Genomic DNA, 11743 nt, shown 5'->3' with positions numbered 1-11743 from the left:
ATTCCTGCTATCGACCTCAAAAGGATGAAAGGGTGAGTTCACCAATAGAGATGCAAACATGTTCTCATGAGGTTAAAGACAGATCCCTGGAGTGGATGCACTACTTCACTGAGCCACTAGACATTCATTTCTCTGTCCTGTTATTGTTTGACCGAGTTCCCTTTCACCAGCTAGATGTCCAAATAAGGACATATGTGCATGGACTATCTACTCAAGTTTTAGTTTTGATGATTCACCTCAATGATAAATCCACCTTTGAGATGACGAAGTACCCTGAGTATACTCTTTGATTTCTTTCTTGGAGACAAATCTCATTCTATTACTCATTTTAGTAGTCAGAACTGTGTTTCAGTTAGTTGGATGCGAACAAGAGCTTCTCTTATTGTTGATAGCAGTTGGTACTATGTTTCATGGTCTTTGTCTTAATTCTGTTGAGTAACCTAGTTCTATTGTTTGGAAGACTCATGAGTCTAAAGTAATTACTTCTCATTCCTACAGACAAGCCGTCATTCTCCTCCACTGGAGTTCGGAAGTTTGGGGGGTTGATAGATATTGTCACAATGACAGAAACACTTAGAATCTGGCTTCTACCTCTACCCCATCCACAAAATGACTGCATTTATTGACTGGACTGTTGCCAGATTGTTGGTGTTTGAGTAACTCTTACTGCTTCTTGAGATGCAAAAAAATGCTGTTGATGATGTTTTTTTACCCTTAGGATGCCACTTTAAAACATGTCTCCACTCTGTAAGGACTTATAGCTTTTGCTATATTGTTATCTTTCATCATCTTTTCTGAAAACTAAATTACTAGTTTGCCAAATAAATGTGCGCCATGCAGTTAGGTCTCAATGTTATTAGGCTTCACTTAGGGTTGAATCCAGAGACGAGCAGCAATGATTAACGGCATGAGGCCAAAGCTGTATACAGCTGTCTGCTGGAATAATCTGCAACATACAAGGACCGATTTAAACATATCTTTAAAAAAGTTGTCCCATTTCGCACTATTTTTTCTGGAAAGTTTTGAAATATCTCCTCTATTTCCTCCTTTTGCTGGTGGCCATACCTGTTTATGAGAGATATGACCAGTGTGTTGCTGCACTCTTCTCGATCTTCTTACCAAACCCATTGAGATGGATGTTCCAGCTGGTAGGAAAGTGGATTATTATTTGGGGTGGACAAGTGTCAGATATGTGCAGCTTTTTGTGTCCCAGTAGCCACACAGGAGGTCAGCCAACTGATGAACCTTGAAATCCACGTCTTTTTCCTGGGTATAAGGGGGAATAGGTACGCACAGTTACTGGAGAGCTAACACAAATTAGCCTCCAGCAGGTTCAGGCAGGGTAACAGTATCTTTCTAAAAGTTACATTTCCCAGATATTTAATATAACGTTGACTTTACCATTATATTGAATTTCGATTAAATATATAAATACGTCTTTGAAAGCAGTCTGTAGTTGTAACAGGCCAACAATATAGATTAAGGGAAGATCAGGGAACAGCAGTGGTGCAGCGGCCAGGGCGGCTGACTCTGGGACACAGGGGCTTATGGTTTGATCCCTGGCGGCAGGTTAGCCCAGCACCTTGTGACTCTCGGCAATAGCTCGCCTAATCTTCCCGACGGCCCCTAGAGCCGGGACACCTCGCCCGAAGTAGCTGCGCACTTTACAAATGCTGGTATTGTTATTATTAAAGTGTACAATCTATACGTTAACTTTTCCTATGTGCCATCTGCAGCCTGACTAGTAACAATGTCATTTTTGGCCTCGTCATTGAGGGACATTGTCATTTCTAATGTCACACATCTTCTACTCATAAATAGCATGCATCCTACCGTGTGGTCAGCAAGGTGCGCTGAGGAGTGACTAACTTATTATTTAAATTCAGGTTTTCTTACCTGTCAAAAGGGTGATTTGTCAGGTCTGTGCAGCTGTCTTCTAAGCTGCTGCTAACAGGCTACACAGAGTAGGCCTGACGCAGTCATATTTTCGCTGCCACTGTAGTGAATGACACAATAGCTGCTGCAGTCAACAAGTGGCATTTAACCGTTCATGCCATATACAAGTGCCTTATAGGAAAGTTAAATGTGATAATCAAGTTTTAAGCCAATTTTAACTTGTTTTAGGGGTCACAGCACATACACTAGGCACCGCATAGCAGTGTCCGAGTGTTAACGTTCATGATTACAAGCAGGTGAGTCTAAGAAATTAAATCTATTTAGTGAAACAAATATTGTGTAAAACATATTGTGATGTTAGAACTAATGTCGGACAGAATTATAGACTGTAAGATTGTTTTTTAGGGTACTTTAGATACATTTTTAATACAAGTGTATGTAATTTCGTTTTTTTAATTATTTTGTTATGTTTCATTAGTTTCTATTTTGAAAGTTATTATTATTTTAAAGGTATGTGTGTGTAATTTTTTGTAATTTTGCTTTAGTTTTTATTTGGTAATATATTACCAAAGGGAAGCGTTTTAAATATATGAGTATTTTGGAATCTTTTATTGTTACTGGTCTAATTAGTGTCTTTCGTGGTTCACCCTGACAAGAATTGTGATTGTTATTTGCGGTGGATTATTGGGGCATATTACCAAGGGCCTTTTTGCCGCTTTAGCGGGAAAAATTCCCGCCAAAGCGGCGATAATTTTATCGCCCTATTACCTAGCTGTCGCTAACACCAGTTAGCGACAGCTAATAGGCGATAGCGGGCATTTAGGGGCCCACTATGCTTGTCAGCGATAAGTATCGCTAATGACATGCATAGTGGGCGTGCCAAGATGTTAACGACTGAAAACAGTCGCTAACATCGCTATCACCTATTACCAACTTTTGGAAATAATTGCGCTGAGCGCGATTATCTCCAAAAGCTAACGCCTGCCCAGAGCAGTTCTTAGCCATGTTATCCAATGGAAGATGGATAACATGGCTAAGAGCATTGTCACGATAATGCATGAATATCGCTGATTTTACAGCGATATTCATGCATTTCCCACGATTTTTACCGCTTTTGAGATAAACCTTGATAACATCAAGGTATCTCAGCGGTAAAAATCGTCGGAGCGCAGCGATATTTTTATACCCGCTAACCAAACTTAGCGATAATTATCTCTATAGCTTGGTAATATGCCCCCTCACCCTCTCAACTAATACGCCAATTTGTTACAACAACAAAGCACACACCTCCCCAGTGGGCAACATTTCCTACACAAATGCTATGAATGCCATAGTTTCTATTACAATAATATCCTTCCTATTACCACTGTTCCCTTGACTGCCTCGTATTTGTTTAGCATCCATGTTTACTATAATTCCACAAATTCTTTTTTCAGATGTCTTCATCTTTACTGCCTAGATGATAACTCCGGCACAGAATGATTTTCTATGAGACAATCAAATTGCTGCATTTTGAAATTTCACAATATAAATCACTCCTGATTAATTATAAAAAAAGAACATAATGTATTTGTTAAAAAAAGTTTTATTAAGTGAGCAAATAGAATTGTTTGCTATGTCTCATACACGCTTAAGTACATAGAAATTACAAGACGATGGGAGTGTAGTATCTGTCCCCTTTTAATGTATAATACAACATTATTCGTTTCTTTCTTAATCCAGGCTGTGCACTTTTACTTGTAACATGTACATTTTTCCTTTTCCACAAGGAATTTACTGGTACAGATAAATCCCCTCACAAACACCCCTGTTAACTATTGGGCTACTGCCGTTCCCACGTTACAAACAAAATGGCTCCGGCGATTTGCACATTTGCTTTTCATTTGGGAAAAACATTGAATAATATCGGGAATACTATGATTATGTATGTGCATAAGAGTGGGCCAGCCCACTTCCCTCTCCCTGCCACTCTTATGTACCGTTTCTCTCCTCAATGTACAAGGTACGTATCTGAATAGCTTGGGTACTGTGTCCAAACATGTTTAAATATGTAGCTGGAGTCTAGCCTTATGCCTTGAAAGCAATCTAGTAATTTGGGGTTACCTTGTAATGCACAATCGACCTAAGCATCTCATCCTTTCCCTGTCAATGCCATGTCTAGATGAAGGAAATGCATCGTTTACAGCCTCATTGTCTTGGCAAACAACATTGTATAGTTCAAGAACACCCCATATTCATCATCCCTGAATAAAGCAGAAAATGAACCACAACAATATAAAATCATTGATGCCTCGCAAAAGTACTGAACAGTCCATGAAATAAAGTTGTGTTTTATAGTGGGACAATTGTTCGTACATTTCCAGCATTTTGGTGATGTCTGGAAATCCCATACACAAATTTACCCCTGAACATTACCCAAAGGACGTACAATTTGCCCTATTTGTTTTTTCTTCACTAAGAAATATTTTTCCCGATGAAAACAAATCACTATCCCTGTATCCTCATGGAGCATGGGGTGATTCCTTCTGTTTTCCACCTGGGACCCATCTTACTCCTGCCTTTTCTGAATTAAATGGGTTTACTGTATGGGGTCTCAGCACACTCTCTCGCCCCTTCCACTACACAACCAGTCTGACCACAGTCCTAAATTCCATCTGCTGGTTAACTGATCGGCACATCCTGATTTTTGTGGATTAGAATCTGAGCATTTACCACCTCCGATTACTTCTTTACACACCTTCGTTAAACTTCACTACACCAAAAATTGTAATTTGTGACTGGTGCCCTTGCTTTGCTAAAGTAAACAAGTCTTAATGCAGCCTCAATGAAAAATGCGAGCATGCCAAAATGCTGAGGCATTCTATAACATGAAAGAAGGGCACTCGACGCTATAAACACAAATATAATGGCTACTTCGCATCACTTTTCATTACAATCACAGATCTTTTAAAATATACCTAATGGGTCGAAATTGCCACCTTACTGAAAATTCATTTTTCTTTGAGGAGGTTTCAAGCGAGAAATTCAAAGCACAGAGTACATAATGAACTGTAATTATTTCAATTTGTATCCACTGATCTGGAAAAATACACACTCCACTATGAAGAAAGAACATCGCATAATGGTAAATGTCTTCCAGGGCTGCTGGCCCGCAAATGAGAGATTAGACTGCATGAAATGCTTTAACATGCTATCATAATTGCTTTAAACAGCGTCAGGTGTGCCCTTTTACTGCTTCAGGCGCACTGACAAGTACTACAGTCTAGGTACTTCCAGCCCGGTACAACCATCTACATCTGGATTTGCTGCATTAGGGTGCCAGTGCCACTCAGTGAATCGTAAAAAGCGTGCCCTCTACCCAATCGTACATCATCGAAAACCACTAACAAGAAAAGTGAGAAGCTCTGGAAAGTTGATGAAGTCTTGTTGAATTGCACAAGCTGCTGTGACATCATACACTAGATTCACCCTCATTTGCTTCAGTGAGAATCCTGGGTGCATTTCAGAGTAATAAAAGAAGATATGCTACTAAAAATTGATATTTCAGTTTTACACCTATTGCATGAACGATGTTTCATACCACACGAGTTACAGCATTTATATAGGGTACTACACAGCTACAGAGGTCTCAACGTGCTAATTTGTTAATCATGGTTAAGTCGCCGCAAGTCACAGAACACATCGTTCAATTCGCTCTTTCCATATTTAAAAGATCTATAAAAATCGAAGACAGTGTTGAGTATGACCTAGACGCGGCAAATGTTGAGATGTTGTGACATCTCCAGCAGCGGTTTCACAAATGAAGCATGAAATGTCTGGTTTGCTCTACATGTCACAGGGTTTTACGCTGAGGATGGTGACAGCCTTCCCCTGGCACTTGAGGATTCCAGCTTCGCATTCGCTCATGGTGTGATGGGTGGGCTCGCCATCCTTCTGGACACAGAGGCTGATTCCACCATCCACACATGTCTTTCCCACGCCGCAGATGCACCTGTTTCTTTGGCCTGGAATAGAAGGCAGGGTTTTGTTAATGAAAGGTAAGAAACACAGACTTGCATGCAATAAAACAGACACTTCTGGAGTGGGTACGTCAAAGGGCATCAATGACAAAAAAATCACAACTTTTCGTTTGACTTTAAGAAAGTAGATATGCAAACAGGCACATCACAGCTCAAAATATCAATAAATATCTGCTCAATTTAAGTATGTAGGTATCTTGTAATAAAATCGCATCAGACTTCCAATTATTTTTGTGAAAACCGATTGGAATTACTTTATTGTGAGGGAATTAGTAGCCAGCAGCCACAACCTATTGCTCAGAATTATGTAGCAACTGTATAGGTGAAAATCAAACTTGTGCTTGCAGAAATGAAATGTACGCATATAGGCACATCGCTTAGGTTGCAAGGGCTACTTCTCGGAACATTTTCAGGTTCCCATAGACACTGGTTCATCAGATTACATCACAAAATCGTAGAAGAAACAGGGTGTTGAGGTATCGTATGTGTATTGCGGTGTTGAGAAAGATGTGTTGGAAAGGTGTAAAGCCTGCTGTTGTTATGGCTCACACAGGCAGACAGTCTTGCCTTAGTGGCAGTTGGGGGCGGAGCACCGCGATTAGCACCGTGCTTGCTGCCTATATCTGCCAATGTGCTTCCCGTCGCGCAACGGATGCGGTGCAGGCGTGCCGAAGGTGCGCCATAGGCAAGTCCGTCTGCGCCCGTCCGCGGCCAGCCGGGGCCAGGGGCCCTGCATTATGCCCATTTCTCCCTCTGTTACTCCTCAGCGGGGCTCAACTTCCTTCAGGGGGAGTGGGCCATCAACCCAAATACTAGGAGAATTTTAGACACACTTGGGATATTGTCCCGCAAAAACACTACTTGCAGTACCTCCCCTACCTTCCTGTTCACATGCCACCAACCAGCCCGAGGGACGCCCTCCCCAACACCTCCCCCCCTTTTTGCAGATCTTGTCAGGACAACCTATCCATATGGTATCTTAACACCCTCTCGATGGTTAAGCACATATTAGAGATTTTCTATCTTCTAAACTCCATCAAGCCAGATATACTACTTTTAACAGAAACATGGCTAACAGCCAAATCCACCCCGGACATTCTGGCCGCAATCCCGAACAACTACTATGTCCTCCAGGCCAACAGGCTTGAGAGTAAAGTGGGAGGGGAGTCGAGGGCATAATCTCCCAGTCACATAATTTCACTTCTCTTACCACATCAACAATCCCTTCTGTTGATAGCCTCCTTTTTAAGCTTGAATCTAAAGGCTCCTCATTTACCTGTGCATTATTCTACAGGCCCCCTGCCCATATGCCAGATTTCCCGCAATTATTTGGTAATCTGATAGCTGAGCTGGCGATTAACCATGCCAGAATCCTGATCATTGGTGATTTCAACTACTGACCCGTGTGAAAACCCTTGCTCGGCAGAATTTTCTGACTTGCTGAATGGAATGAACTTCACCCACCACATCAAAGTAGCCACCCACATAAAAGGACATACCCTGGATCAGGTCTGGACCTCTAACCTTGATATCACTGACCTACAATCACTCCCTGCACCTGATCTGATCACCATTTTTCATCCCCAACACCCCAGCCACTAAAGTCCCCACACCAGATTCTTCCATGGTAAGGAATTAGAGCCGGGTACATATCACAACTCTCTGCACCTTCTTATCCACCTCTATGCCTTGTACCCCCTCAGCCCACGGGCCTTTCGGTCTCGCCGCATCCTCAGGCAGAAAACATCAATGCCTGGTTGGCCTCTGCAAGAGACCCCTGCTTAACCCCTTCGATGCTGATGACAAAGCCAGCTCGTCATCAACGTTACCTGTGGTGCGCGGATGACGAGCTGGCTTTGTCACGATCAAGCCATTTTTGAAATTCCTGCGTACAGCGGGAAACCGCGGTAGTGCGGTAGCGGTTAAGAGTCTACACTGGCTCCCAGTGACCCAGCGCAGCCTCTTCAAACTTGGCTGCCTGATTCACAGAGCCTTTTCCTCCCACAGACCTGTTTTTATCACTTCCTGAATACTATCCATCTCGTGACCTATGCTCATCCAGTTTGAACCTTTTGACCCCTTGTTTATTTAAACGGAAAAAAAACGGTGGTCTTAGATTCTCATCCCTGGCATCACATTTTTGGAACTCCCTCAGCCCGGGATTGCGTCAAATCCCCTCCTATCCTCAGTTTAGGAAATCGCTCAAAACATGTCTTTTTTCTCAGGCCTATAACTAGTTCCCTCCCGCCGCTTCTGTCAATGCCTCTCTGCCTAAGTGCCAAGAAACCAATTGTGAACGCGCGCTCAACAAATAATTTTATCATATCATATCATTGACATCACGTATATCAAGCTAACTTAAGTCGTAGGGGCTTTCTCATCAATTCTGAATTAAGGATTTTCTACCTGCCATAAGAGTCATTTACTGCAAGCTAGGGGTTTCTACTTTGCTATTTTTCCATATAAAATTCTACGTATTCCTGCCCTTTCCCTGTCACACACTGCAGCACGGAATTCAGACAATATATCAAAGTAAAAATATCGGCGTACCAACATTTTGTGTCCAAAATATTGTGATATGGAAATATTGACAGCAAGAGTATCTTTTTCAAAAACATCGATTTTAAGGCAAGTAATATTGATTTTTAAAATATCGAAGTCATTACTGTGATGTTAATTGTTTAAACTATTGTTTCTCAATTATTGTTATGCATTTATAATATATATTTTAAATGTATATGATGTTAATTTTTTATACAATTATTGTTTATGTTTTTTAATATATTGTTAAATTTTTAGTACTTCTTAAATTTGATGTAATAATGTTTTGTGAATTTTAGTGCAGTAACGGGTTGTGGGTTTATATGTTTATGGGGTGGGAAGTAATTTAATTATAAAACATTAATGATTGTTTTTATATAGTATTATTTATTTAATTGATATTTAATTATTATCATTTGTGCTACTAATTTTATATGAGGGTTGTGAGGTATGTAGGGATAATGGGCAGGTAGTGATTTATTTATAATTTATTAAAAATTAGTTGTTAATTAATATTCATTAATTTATTGATTATTAGTTATGTTAATTGTGTTATCTTTTTTTAGGTGCAGGTTGTAGGGTTTATAGGGGTAAAGGGTGGGAAGTAATTCATTTTTAATTGTTTTTAATAAATGTTATTTTCCCGTTTTTACATCATAAACAATAACACACAACTAGCATTAAATCAGCGTATGTAAGCAGATCGACGGCCTCATTAGCGGCACTTAGGGCCATAGGCTGCAACAGGGAGGGAACGGACACAGGGGAAAAGATACAATAGCATACAATGAAAGCACCCTGAAGAAGGAGCCAGGCTCGGCGCTGCTGCAGGTGGCGAACATCACCAGGGTCCCCCCCTCACTCCTCGTCAGAACCAGACCCAACGGGCGTATCCAAGCCACTTCCCCCACTATCAGTTTTGCCGTGTGCAGAGAGTTCCTCTTCTGCCAGCCCGACGCACACATGACGTGCCAGACCATTAAGTCATCCTGCGGCTTCTCATCCCTCCGAGTGAGTTGCATATGAGTTTCAGGTTGCAGCTTGGATACGCTGACCTAGAGTATGCTGCATTTGATACCTCTGCATCGCCTGACTCAAGAGGCTTTTTTTAAAATTTCCTGTTTTGGATTTCATTTGTGTTTTATTTTCGTTTTACCCTGTTCTTAATATCTTTGGCCACATTCTTGCACTATAAAAACTACTAAAGCACCGCTGTTGGGCGGGTCCCGCGTCACGAGCACACTTCTTACTGGCATTGAAGCACTTCGATGGCCATATTGGAGTAGTAGAGGCACGCCCGAAGGTGCTAGGAGGTAGTTGGACGGTCTAGGCGTCACATGGGCGCTAGTCGTCTATTTAAGGAGGGCAAATCAGGTTGCAGCTTGGATACGCTGACCTAGAGTACGCTGCATTTGATACCTCTGCATCGCCTGACTCAAGAGGCTTTTTTAAAGATTTCCTGTTTTTGATTTCATTTGTGTTTTATTTTCGTTTTACCCTGTTCTTAATATCTTTGGCCACATTCTTGCACTATAAAAACTACTAAAGCACCGCTGTTGGGCGGGTCCCGCGTCACAAGCACACTTCTTACTGGCATTGAAGCACTTCGACGGCCATATTGGAGTAGTAGAGGCACGCCCGAAGGTGCTAGGAGGTAGTTGGACGGTCTAGGCGTCACAAGGGCGCTAGTCGTCTATTTAAGGAGGGCAAATCAGGTTGCAGCTTGGATACGCTGACCTAGAGTACACTGCATTTGATACCTCTGCATCGCCTAACTCAAGAGGCTTTTTTAAAAATTTCCTGTTTTGGATTTCATTTGTGTTTTATTTTCGTTTTACCCTGTTCTTAATATCTTTGGCCACATTCTTGCACTATAAAAACTACTAAAGCACCGCTGTTGGGCGGGTCCCGCGTCACAAGCACACTTCTTACTGGCGTTGAAGCACTTCGACGGCCATATTGGAGTAGTAGAGGCACGCCCGAAGGTGCTAGGAGGTAGTTGGACGGTCTAGGCGTCACAAGGGCGCTAGTCGTCTATTTAAGGAGGGCAAATCAGGTTGCAGCTTGGATACGCTGACCTAGAGTACGCTGCATTTGATACCTCTGCATCGCCTGACTCAAGAGGATTTTTTTTAAATTTCCTGTTTTGGATTTCATTTGTGTTTTATTTTCGTTTTACCCTGTTCTTAATATCTTTGGCCACATTCTTGACACTATAAAAACTACTAAAGCACCGCTGTTGGGCGGGTCCCGCGTCACGAGCACACTTCTTACTGGCATTGAAGCACTTCAACAGCCATATTGGAGTAGAAGAGGCACACCCGAAGGTGCTAGGAGGTAGTTGGACGGTCTAAGCGTCACAAGGGCGCTCGTCGTCTATTTAAAGGAGGCCATGCTGACGCGCAGCGGTCACGCGCAGCGGGAACACCGGGTAAACGCCGGAGTTACGCCAGAGTTCAGCCCGTCTGCGCCCGTCTGCGCTGAGGACGGGCTGCAGGAGCGGCTGCGCTCTGGTTACCCCGAGCCACCCCCTCAGGTATTATATTCTTATACTTCGGAGGAAATGTCAGTCTTAAAACCGAGTGATCTCCTATGCCATCATAGTTACACCCCTGAGGAATTACTGCTCATTGCCTCACACAACGCCTATACTCGGGGCACATATATTTCCCCCCTGCTTACCGATCCACCTCAAACTATTTGCTCCTCATCTAAATGCACTCACTCGGAGAAAGGATACCTCATTAATGCTCGCTCCATAATTAAAAACAATGTAGCCTTCCATGACTTTGTGATGTCTAGAAGGCCTGTATGGGTTTTTATTACGGAAACCTGGGCCACTGAAACCTCAGGACACGACCTTCTAATGGCAATCCCGGAGGGCTATGCATTGCACATATTTGACAGAGCTAAGCGAAGGGGTAGAGGATTGGCAATTCTCTACCAGTCGCACCTTACCTGTCGTATTAATGCTCTGTCTGAACCATCCGACCCCTTCCAGGTACTGCATTTCTTTATTTCCTCCTCTCCATCAGCATCCTTGGTAGGCCTTCTTATGTATAGGCCCCCAGGCCCTAGATCAAATTTTAGCAGTGACCTGTTCAGAATCCTGGAACCATATTTTGGCAAGCCCCACTTTACCATTTTAGGGGACTTAAACTTTCACCTAGATGACCCCACCTCTAAAGACACCTCTTCCTTGGTTGACCCCCTAGAAGCTTGTGGCTTTTTTCAACTGGTAAAAGGTCCAACTCACCGGGCAGGCCACACGCTGGATGGGGTTTTTT

The 11743-nt window shown here is 42.4% G+C and overlaps 1 protein-coding gene across 1 annotated transcript in view; it reads right to left on the bottom strand.

Annotated features, from left to right (window-relative positions):
* Positions 1-3463: 3463 nt before the first annotated feature.
* Positions 3464-11743, bottom strand: part of C7 (complement C7) — a 643094-nt gene continuing 634814 nt past the window's right edge. Inside the window, exon 18 of the mRNA XM_078675005.1 lies at positions 3464-5900. Within this exon, the coding sequence (XP_078531131.1) occupies positions 5722-5900 (179 nt within the window). The 3' untranslated portion in view covers positions 3464-5721. The remainder of the gene's footprint in view (positions 5901-11743) is intronic.

The sequence above is a fragment of the Lissotriton helveticus genome, chromosome 2_1 (assembly GCF_964261635.1).
Source record: "Lissotriton helveticus chromosome 2_1, aLisHel1.1, whole genome shotgun sequence".
NCBI lineage: Eukaryota > Metazoa > Chordata > Amphibia > Caudata > Salamandridae > Lissotriton > Lissotriton helveticus.
The sequence above is the reverse complement of the archived record's forward strand: the minus strand, read 5'-3'. Positions and strand labels throughout refer to the sequence as shown.